Source organism: Cucurbita moschata, unplaced genomic scaffold (assembly GCF_002738365.1).
Source record: "Cucurbita moschata cultivar Rifu unplaced genomic scaffold, Cmos_1.0 Cmo_Scf00010, whole genome shotgun sequence".
NCBI classification, from domain to species: Eukaryota; Viridiplantae; Streptophyta; class Magnoliopsida; order Cucurbitales; family Cucurbitaceae; genus Cucurbita; species Cucurbita moschata.
Window position 1 is genome coordinate 1,858,914 of NW_019268526.1, and position 11,567 is coordinate 1,870,480.

The 11,567-nt window shown below is 30.7% G+C and overlaps 1 protein-coding gene across 1 annotated transcript; it reads left to right on the forward strand.

Moving 5' to 3' along the window:
- Positions 1-355: 355 nt before the first annotated feature.
- On the forward strand, positions 356-1,224 carry LOC111448496 (auxin-responsive protein SAUR50-like). The gene has a single exon (XM_023088150.1). It carries the CDS (start codon positions 441-443, stop codon positions 885-887), a length of 447 nt encoding a protein of 148 aa, XP_022943918.1. The 5' UTR covers positions 356-440; the 3' UTR covers positions 888-1,224.
- Positions 1,225-11,567: the final 10,343 nt, after the last annotated feature.

Consider the following 11,567-nt stretch of genomic DNA (forward strand, 5'->3'; position numbering starts at 1 on the left):
GGGACCAACTTTATTGTATAAAATAATAAATGATAACTAAATTATATTCATTAAAATTTTAAATTAATAATTAGGATTTTTAAAATAAAATAAAATAAAATATTCACAAATTACTAAATTCTAACAAATAACGGAAATTGATTTATTTATGGATTTATGGTTTAAATATTGTTAAAAAAATTCCCGAGAAAAATGGTAAATGGTTTAGTGTATTAAATATTTTTTTAATTTTAAAATAAGGTTTAAAAATTAAATTTATAATTTAAAATAAAGAAAAAATATTATGGTAAATATGTTGAAGTTGAAGGGTAATTTGGTACACTGGTACTTATTAAGGCTTCGAATCTTGTATGATACATCCCCGCAACATACTGCGCTAAGGGCTATCGTTCTCTTTCAATCACGCTCTCCCTCTGCAACCTTCACCGGAGAAAACAAAAATGTCGTCGGTGATGGCGAAAAGCAACAAGATCCGGAGCATTGTCCGGCTCCGACAAATGTTACAACACTGGCGGAAGAAGGCACGTGCAGCGGCCTCCAGAGCACCGCCGCCTGATGTCCCCGCTGATCACGTTGCCGTATGCGTTGGCAGTGGCTGTCGGCGATTCATTGTCCGTGCGTCGTTCCTGAACCATCCGATCTTCCGGAAGTTGCTCTCACAGGCTGAAGAGGAATACGGCTTCGCTACGCGAGGTCCTCTGGCGCTTCCGTGCGACGAATCGGTTTTCGAAGAGGTTATCCGAGTCATTGCTCGCTCCGAGTTGAATAACTCGTCGCGAAGTTCGAGTCTCAAGGATTTGCAGAGGCGATGCGATAAAGATGTCAGAAAAAACCTCGAGTATTTAGGCGAATCGAGACCTTTACTGTACGGATTCGCTGATAGTTGAAGCGTTCGAGTGGCTGAATCGCCGCGGATTCGACTCGGAAATCGCTGAATCTAGTTCCGGTAAGTCGATAAGTTTTTTTTTTCCCTTTATGTGCTAACAAATATCACACTGGTAATATTCGGATCATACCGAAGCTACGGTCCTCCTCTGGTCAGATTCGGCCAGAGAGACGGCCCGACGGGCTTTAACGGTTGCTTTAGCGAGTCGGTCTGCCAAGAATCAGAGCCTGTAAGTGCCTTAATGAGGCCTACATTTACTTCTTGCGTAGAAAATTGCAGACAAATATATGTATATACTGCGCTGTGCATTTGTGCTTAAAATCCTTTTCTATTGTTCACTGATAGAATAGTTCAAATTTGTATGTGATAAAAAATGGCCAAAGTGATCAAGATTTTAGGTCAAAATCGTCTGTCACAGATCGAACCACAAATTTTCAAATAGAAATTTATATTTGATCCAGTAAACTTGTACCATTTGAGTTTTGTTTAATTTAGGTGGATTGATTTGATTCATACCATTAATGTTGATTGATTGAGGAGTGAAATTCATAATCAATCATATTAACAATAATTAATGTATAATTAAAGAGATTTAAATAAGAACAGACAAGTGGGAATTAAAGTCAACATAGAGTCTCTTTTTCACTTTAGAAGAAAAAGTGTGAAAAATTAAAGCATTCTTTGCTTACAATTGCAACCTTAAAAAATGGTTCATAATAATTGCAATTTCATTTTCTTATGAACTTTACCAAACAATCATTTTTTTTCCATTTTTTCCCCTCAAACAATCATGAACTTCAGTAAGTGGGGAATCAATATCATCTCTTAATTTACCCCCTTTTTTTTTTTTTTCAAATAAAAAAAATTGTTAACTCTCCAGATTCCTATCATGAATTCTTTCTAAGGATAAATTATTTTTCTTGTCGATGGTTAATTAAAGTCCACAATTAATAGGTTGAAATTGACTCGATGAAATACTTGAATTGATTTTTTTAATCTCTTCTAATTAAAAAGAACTATTTAACCAACTTTACAAATTTAACGCTTAAAGTTAAATTAAAAATTAAGGCATTATTTAAAAATACTTTTAAAAAGCAGAACAAAACAAGAAAATTATAAATAAAAGTAAAATAAAATAGTTAGAAACGAGCGTGAACAAAACTTAATTACATGTGACATCACATTAAAGGTTGGTCTAAAGTAGAAAAATGTATGTTAATATATTGGTCTAATCCAAATGATTCCACCCACCATAGGATATAACATTAATTTGATTAATCATTCACTTCCTTTTCTTTTCTTTAAGTAAAAATATGTTCAACAATTACTTTTGTTCCTTATACTTTTATCATTCTAAATAATATTTCCATTAATTATATTTAATTTAAAAAAATTTACCAACTTTATAATCTACACCAATTTAAACATAGTTCAACCATCTAATCAATAAATTAGAGATTTAAATCTCTAATCCTCACTTCATATTTTAACGATAAGTTACGAACGTATTTAATATACGACGTAATTCAACCGATGTGAACATAACTCAACGATAATTAATATATTTTTTTAATGAGATTCGAGATTTAAATTTCTACTGAAAAAATGAAAAATTTGCGATTGGCTAAATATAAGATTAGCAAGAAAAAAATTAATTTTTTTTTTACCTAATGTAATTGAGATTAGGCCTTCAATCACGGCAACCCCATGACAAAAAAACATATAATAAAGTATGTTTTAGTCTTCTTTCTAATGAGTAATCTAGCTGGAGAATTAATAATAACAATTATTGAGTCCGTCAGATGATATTTCACTTGATTTAAATATATATTTTTAATCAAGAGTTCCGAAATTTAAATTAAACTCCTACGTATACTAATAATAAATAAAAAATTATGTATAAATATTAGTTTTGTAACGTACTTTCAACCGTAAGTCATTTTGGTTCCTTAAAAAGAAATAGAAATGAAAACGAAGGTTAAATCTTAAAAATCTACGGCAATAATAGATACATTTGGCAGCTAATTCTTTCGATATTAAAATATTAACATATTTAAAAATTTAAATATTAAGAGACGGATTATATATAAATTGAATTTAATGTCTAATAAATTCATAAATTTTAAAAAAAAAAATGTTAAATATGTGTCCCTTTTGTTCTATACATTTACTATTATTTGTAATTCTACCCTTCTATTTTATCATTATTACACAAGTATCCCTTTTTCCATTAGTTGACTTAAAATAAACAATAAGTTGACTTCCACTTTGAAATGGTTTCAATGTTGACCCTTCAAAATTTGCTCGGTAAGGACCTATAAATATTGGAATTTACATTTTAACCCGTTACATATCGTCGTCAGTCTCACTGTTTTAAAACACATATGTTAGGGAGAGGTTTCCACACCCTAATAAGAGATGCTATCGGTGATGTGAGATCTCACAATCCACCACCTTGGAGGTCTAGCGTCCTCGCTATCACACCGTCTAGTCTCTAGCTCGTAACCATTTGTTACGGCCAAAACCCACTGTTAGTGGATATTGTCGTCAACCTCAAAATTTTAAAGGAGAGATTTCCACACCCTTGTAAAGAATGCTTCGTTTCCTTCTCTAACCGATGTGGTATTTCACAGTCAATTACTGTTGAGCGATACTCATGTTGACATTCATCAACCATTTTTACGATTTCATCTCTTTATTAATAATTTCGGCCAGAGACAAATTCTTTTTTTTTCTTTTCATTTTTATTTTAGTAGAAATTTATTTCTTTTTTTATTTTATAAATACAAAAGAAAAAAAAAAAAAAACTCACATCATTCGGTTATATTGTTCTTTTATAATTAAAAAAATTTCAAGATCCATTTAATGCTAAAATGAACCAAATTTGAAAACAATAATATGTTTGTGGAAAAAAAAAACAAAATTAATTTTTTTATTATTATTTATTATTATTATTATTAATGGATTATAGTTGAATTTTATTTTATACAAATTAATATTTTTAAATAATTTAACGTATATTAAATTTCATACGAACCCGTTCTATTTTAGTAGTCGATTTTTTAGTTAAAATAGCGACAGTCATACAAAATAAATATCAGTCCTATATGCATAAAATTAAATACGAGATAAACCTACAAAAAAAAAAATAATAAACTTATTTACTAATTGACTATTCGGGTTATGATCACTCGAGAGAAAAAACCCAGTTTAGCTTTTAAACGAATGCAAGATTATATATTCGTTCATATCTCCAACGTTTCTTTCAGGGTTTTTACTTTTAGACTATGTCGAGAAGTCTCGATACAAGTAAAGTGGATAGCGTTGTCAACCACGATTGCATCAGAGAATTTCCACCCGACATGTAATTAAATATTTATTTAGAACGACGAGAATATTTAATGTAAGAACCAATAACGAGAACGGAACATGAGAGGGTTGAATTTAATTAGTTTCCACTTGTTGGATGTTACATAAAGAGGCAAATGAATATTACATAAAGTAGTATTCAACCACAAGTTGCATAGGAGATGTAAACCACTCTATGTATCAAATTAAAAGGATGATACTAAATATTTTTCAATTCTAACATTATTAATTTGACCAAAGTTTTATCATTAAGATCCGGTTTTTTAAAATATCTTTTTCGAACTTGATATTTTATAAATATCTTTTTCTTTTTTTTTTAAAGAAAATATGGAACGGGAAGTTGCACGGTTGTCTCGGAATTTTTTAGTTCTAACTGTAGTGACTCTAGATTTTTACTTACCCTAAAGTCGTTACTATATACATATCATAACTGTATCTGCTTACATCTAACCTCAATAACAGGGTCACTTTTCTTAGAATACTTAAGCCATGTGACACTCTTATTTTTCAAGTAAAGGTAAGGCTCCCACGGGTCGAGGTGCAGGTTGTTGGGTCAACTACTGTACGCGTACAGATCGTGGGTCATGTTTCATGTTTTGCAACGGAGCTGAGTGGTTACTGGGTTGCTATAGATATCTGGGTCGAGGGTGCAGGCGTCTAGTTGCAGGTGTCTAGGCCAATACTATAGGTGGACCCACGAGTCAAGTTTCTGGGCGTGCGTCCGATCAGTCGTGTTTTGCAACGAGGCCAAGTGGTTACTGGGTTGCTGCAAATGTCTAGGTCGAGACTGCAGGTGTTTGGGATGAGATTGCAAGTGGATGGCTTGAAGCTGAGTTATGATAAAGTTTTGAATGATTATTCCCGTATAAAATGGTTATGGTATGTATACAGTAACAACTTTAAAATAAGAAGAAATCTAGTGTTGTTACATCAACCCTATGTAAACGAGTGAATATTCAATTTTTTTTTTTAATCTTTTAGTTGATTATATATATTTTAATTAGCTGACCTATAGATTCTTAAGTCAAACACGAAAGACGGAGTTAATATGTCTATTTGTATTTTATAATTTAAAATAATATTTGACTTTTTTATTTTATTTTATTTTATTTATTTATTTTGTGAGTTTTGTTATTTAATAAGAAATTGCTTCAATATTACAATCATGTGGAGCTTGATGTTCATCCTTTGTATACCTAGCTAGCACTCACATGTTTTGCATGTGCTATTTTTAGAGGCCAAAAGGTGTTAATTTATACAATTTCAAGGACTAAATAGCAAATATGTCTAAACTTTGTAGACTTTAAATGTAATTTATCTAAAATATCATTATATCTTTAATATAATACTTAAAAATAAAAAGAATAGAAAAGATATTAAAAATAATAATAATTAGAGAAATATATATATGATAATAACGAAAAAGAAGAAAATAAATTACATAAATTCAAACTTGGTAAACTCATTTTAAGGCCCAATTCCACAAACAAGCCCATTGGGCCTTCGAAGAACGAACAACACAAAGAATCCAACAAATACCAATCCAACGGTCAGGATCTCTAACGTTAAGGACCGTACACGTAGCATCCTTAGAATCAGGAAATGACAGACAGGTGATGGTATCATGAATCCATAAGTGGGCCCGTCCTATAACAGTACAGATTTTGTACTCTTGCCATTTAGTGAAAAGACGATAATGTCCCCAGCCCTTTTGCCCTTTTCTGCACAAAAAGCTATTATTTAATTATTTGGGAAAAACAAAAAGGAAAAAAAAAAAAAAAGAGCGAATATTTGGATCTGTGGCAATTTGGAGAACCAAAATCGGGTAGCCATTTGAAAGCAACGTTGCTTCTGCAACTTGCCACGTGACCAACTTGACCCCTAACTCCAATTTGCCTTTAAATAAATAAATATATATATATATTATACCAAATAATTATTTTTTTTTAAAGAAACATTATTATTTTTAAAAATTAGTTTAAAATTTTAAAATGTCAGCGTAAATCTTATTTAATTAACTTCCAAATTAATTATTATTATTATTTACTTTGTTCAAGTTATTATTATTATTATTATTTTCTCGAATTCTGATAATATATTTGAATATTTGTATTATAGTATTATATGCATGTGACATCCACATGTGAATGTTATACGTTTTTTTTATTAATATAAAATCGAACAGTTTCATTATTGTCTTTTCCGTTTTCCATTTTATAATATAATGCAGATACGCCAAAATTCTTATAAGCTTCTAATCATACATATCATCTGTGTTGGTTTATGATGACAGTTTGTCAAGTAGGTAATATAATTATAATGAAATATCGAAACTATCCTGTGTTGAATTTAGATTCTTTTAAATTAATTTGCCATCCAAATTTTTATATATTTTTTTTAATTTAAGTGAAATATATGAAATAAAATAAGGATAATAAATAGATAATTGGAATTTAGAAAATGACAAAATTGGAAAAAAGAAAATTCATTTTATGGGTTTATTTATTTATTTATTTATTTATTATTATTATTCTTTTGAATTTTGTTTGTTGAGAATTTGAGGTTGGAAAGGGAGAATGAAAAAGGTTTGAAAATGAAATGAAGAAATTAATAAAAAATAAAAATAATTAAACCCGACAAAGTCTTACTCCAAAGTAATATTTCCTTAGATATGATCCCGACATGTCGTCCCCCACCGTAGATATCGATCACTGCCCCATTCCTTCGCCCTTCCACGCGTTTTCATAGTATGGAATATTTTTTTTTATTTATTTATATCCATATTTATTACTTTTTTAAAAAACATTATATTCTACATTAATATTTTCGAAATTTATGCTCTAATTCCATAATAATAAATATTGTCCGTTTTAGTCCGTTATGTATCGTAATCTATTTCACGATTTTTAAAACACATCTGTTAGGGAGAGGTTTTTCACAAGCTTATAAAGAATGTTTCGTTCCCCTCCCAAACTAACGCTGTCACAATCGCAGTTTTAATGGCAGCGGACTTGATTGTGCGACATTCACTTTCCAACGACAAGTGAACTAAGCCAATTCGTTCTTACATCGCGTATGGCCAAGCGACGTATGCTCGAGTCTCTGGCCTCAGTTTTAAGAGAAGGTTTTAGAAAACTAGCGCAGAGAAAGATTTTCAAAAAAGAGATTTTTGAAAGAGCCATTATATAAGCAAGCAAAAGAAAAATAACAACGACTCATAGTATATAACCTTGGGTAGGGAGAAGTTGACGGGATCTCACAGTAAATCTTGACTATCATTTATTTAAAAAAGTTGTTTTCTCATTCGGAACATGATTCTGAATCATATGCAGATGTTTTTTTTTTAACTGAGATCTTTGAATAATTGTTGAGATATAATATTTGGAAAATATATTAGTTATGAAATATATCTTAGATATTATATTTTAATATTATTTTATATTTTATTTTATTTTTGATATTTAATTAATTTATATTTTCTTTCTGAGTAAGTAGTAGCAGCTCGCCTGTATCATATTTAAACCTTATGAATATCAATGACAACACACTTTCGATTCCAATCCTATTTCTATTTCTCATTCTTAACAATAATAAAAAAAATTATATAGTTTAATTTGATTTTTATCATTAACACCGTGGTATATATAGGCGTTGATAGGAGAAAGTAGGTACAAATTTCTCGGTCCTCACATGGGCGACACGATTAACTATACACGATTGTGACGTTCTCTGCCTCAACTAAGGTTTAGAGTTAGTTAAAAATGGTGTGTCAAGTGACGACATACCAATATACGAACACATTAATGAACATATCATCAACACGACGTTGATGTATACTTGAATTGGACGACTTTACGTCGTATGATCGATCGATGTTGATGAATAATAATTTTTTTTTAAATAGTTTATTAGTCAACTTGATCATAATTTTTTTTTTTTTAATGCTCTTTTTCTTGAAATTGATTGAAAGATAATGACAAATTAAATTTATGAAATATTGTGTAGTTGGATTTCAATTCATAGTCCTTTGTGTTTCTCCTAAAGTGGGGGCTCTATTATTTTCTTTAATTTCGTAGGGGTATCAAATTATTAAATATTACCCATTAAAATAATAATAATTTTTTTTTTTTTTTTGCGCAAAAAATAACCCTAATTTGATCTCGGGATTGTTACAACCCGTGAAGAACGAATATAGGAGAGACTTTTGAAAGATACCCCATAATGAGTCGATGACTTCTGTCCGAGGTATAGAATATTAAAATTATTTATGATTTTCTCGACAACTGAATGTTCTAGGTTAAGTAGCTGTCTTCGGTACTTAAAACTGTGACTCTATAAAGCGAATGAAAAAGTGAAAACAGTACTACGAGCTACTTACACGACCATGGTTGAAGTGTGGGATGAGTTAAAAGAAAAAATGAACCGAAAATGTTGCCCTAGTAATTATCGGTACTTGACTCGGTCATGAATTGAAAAACTAAATCGATTTTTGAATCAACTTTAAAGATTAGAAACCAACTGATATTTAGGAGTTAAAGAGTGTATACCAGTCCAAGCTCACCACTAGAAGATATTGTTTTATTTCAACTTTCTCTTTCGAGTTTCCTCTCAAGGTTTTAAAACGTGTCTGTTAGGACGCGTTTTCCACACCCTTTTAAGGGAGACTTCGTTCTTTTCTCCAATCGATGTGAGATCTCATAATCCACCCTTTTGGGAGCCAAGCATCCTCACTGGCACATCGCTCGGTGTCTAGCTTCTAATACCATTTGTAACTGCTCAAACCCACTTCTCTTCCACTCGATGTGAGATCTCATAATCCACCCCTTTGGGAGCCAAGCATCCTCACTGGCACATCGCTCGGCGTCTAGCTTCTAATACCATTTGTAACTACTCAAACTCACTTCTCTCCACCCGATGTGAGATCTCATAATCCACCCTCTTGGGATCCTAGATCCTCACTAACACATCACTCAGTGTCTTGACTCTAATATCATTTGTAACGGCCCAAACCCACTTCTCTCCAACTGAGGTGAGATCTTATATAATCTACCCCTTGGGAGCCCAACATCCTAGCAGACACACCACTCAATGTCTGGCTCTAATACCATTTGTAACAGCTCAAACCCACTACTAGCAGATATTGTCATTTCTGGACTTTCTCTTCCAGGCTTCAACACAAGGTTTTAAAACGCGTATGTTATGGAGAGTTTTCCAAACCCTTATAAAACATGGTTCATTCTCCTCTTCAATCGATGTGAGATCTCAAACGGGACGGTAATATCAGTACAATCTGTGGCTACAAACCAAACCAAACCAAAATAAAGCAAAGAAGATGCATTTAATAGGCAAAAAAGGGACCATTTTTCCAACTATGGCAGCCTTTCTTTCCCCTTCATTATCTTCTTTTCTCTTCACTTATTTTTTGGTCCACTTTAGTTATAAAACAAACCACACATACACAAAGCAATGGGAGAGATTGAATGGTGGACAAAAAGGTTGAAACTTGAAAAGAAAAAAGGGTAAAAGGGCAAGCAATGCCAGCTTTGTATAACCCATTTTTAACAAATCTTAAGGAAAAAGTGTTCTAAGTACTTTTAGGGTTTATGTTTCGCCAAATTGTGCTCGAGATTTATGCCACTTTTGGACCTTTATGCCCTTCACTCCGTCGATGAGTTGAGTTTTGTGTATAGTCTCGAGTTGTGAGACTGAATCGACGTTTAGTTTGTAGATTTATAAATAATCGTTTTAATGACAGATAGGGAATATATGTGTTTGAAACCGACACTTTTATGCTTGCCCTACCACATAACATGCTTGAATTTAGTCCATCTTTCAAAATTTTTATTTATTTTTATTTCCGTACTTATATATTTTGAATTATTCAATTTTCTTTTCATATGAGAATACCCTCTAATTGTATATACCCAATATTTAGATCAGAATTTTAGAATCGTAACACTAATGACAATACATAACGGGTCAAAACGGATAATATCTACTAGCGATGGGCTTAGACAATTACAATGGGGTGGATTGTGAGATCCCACATTGGTTGGATAGGAGAACGAAACATTTCTTATAAGGGTGTGGAGCAAAGACGCTAGGTCTAGGGGGAGTGGACTATGAGATCCCACATTGATTAAAAAGGGGAACAAAATATTTCTTATAAGGGTGTGGGCCGAAAACGCTGTCCCCCCAAGAAAGACACTATAATTTTTTTTTTTTCAAGTCTTTCTTAATCACGACGTCTATTTACTGTTACTCTCATTCAGACATGGTAGTTCATTCCTATGACCCTCTTTTATACGATCGTGACATATCACAAAATTATACACGACCATTACTCCACCTCACGTAGAATTAAATATTAATATCAAAAGTTTTTGATCTAATAATGATTTAAATAGGATCCAATCCAAACCCTTAAATTTCCCATTCTTAAAAGCTAAAAATTTTGGGATTATCAAATGCACACATCCAATCACATAAAAAGGATTCATATCAACAATAAATTACACAGATGCATCTCACTTTATTGCTTTGAAAACAACATCTTTTATTTATATATATATATAATTGAAATATTCAAATCTAAAAAAAATATTAAACTTTGTTTAAAAAATATTAAATTTTCAAAAAATTTAAAATAAAAAGTTTTATTAATACCATTTTAATTTTTTAAATATTTTTTTTAGAGTTAAAAGGGTATTTTTTGAAACCATTAAAAATATTTTTTAGTTTTTTTAAAATTTAAAAATATTAAATGAAACTTTTAAAAATTTAAATAATATTTTAAAATGATATTTTGATTAATTTAATCTTAAAAAAAAACTATATAGCCTCCATTATTCTACAGTTAATGCTAAGGGGATGGATAATGAAAGGGAGTGAAAATGTGGTTACCCATGCTTTGGAAAACGATCCTTCATGTGAGGAATTTTTAGCAATTTGCTATTTATTATTATTATTTAAATTACAAATTTAATTAAATTTGTATGTATTTAGTCTCGTAATTATTAAAAAAAATAATAATTATATAAAATTTATATATGCGTGCGTGAGAAATTTATGAATTTAAAAAATTATCGAAGAAGTTCAGACATATCAGACACAAAATTAGAAGTTTTAAGATTTATTAAATACGAAATCGATAATAACTTAATTGATTAAAGATACTGTAACATCAGCACGTCGTTAGTAAGCGATTGATTGAACTATGACCGTTTAAGAAGAAGTCAATTATGTTACTATAAAAAATAAAACAAAGAAAAATAAATAAATAAAAATTGGAAAAAAAAAAATTTATATTTTA

What these genes read in the sequence shown, in the direction of transcription:
- LOC111448496 (XM_023088150.1), top strand. Translation starts at nt 441, where the DNA reads ATGTCGTCGGTGATGGCGAAAAGCAACAAGATCCGGAGCATTGTCCGG.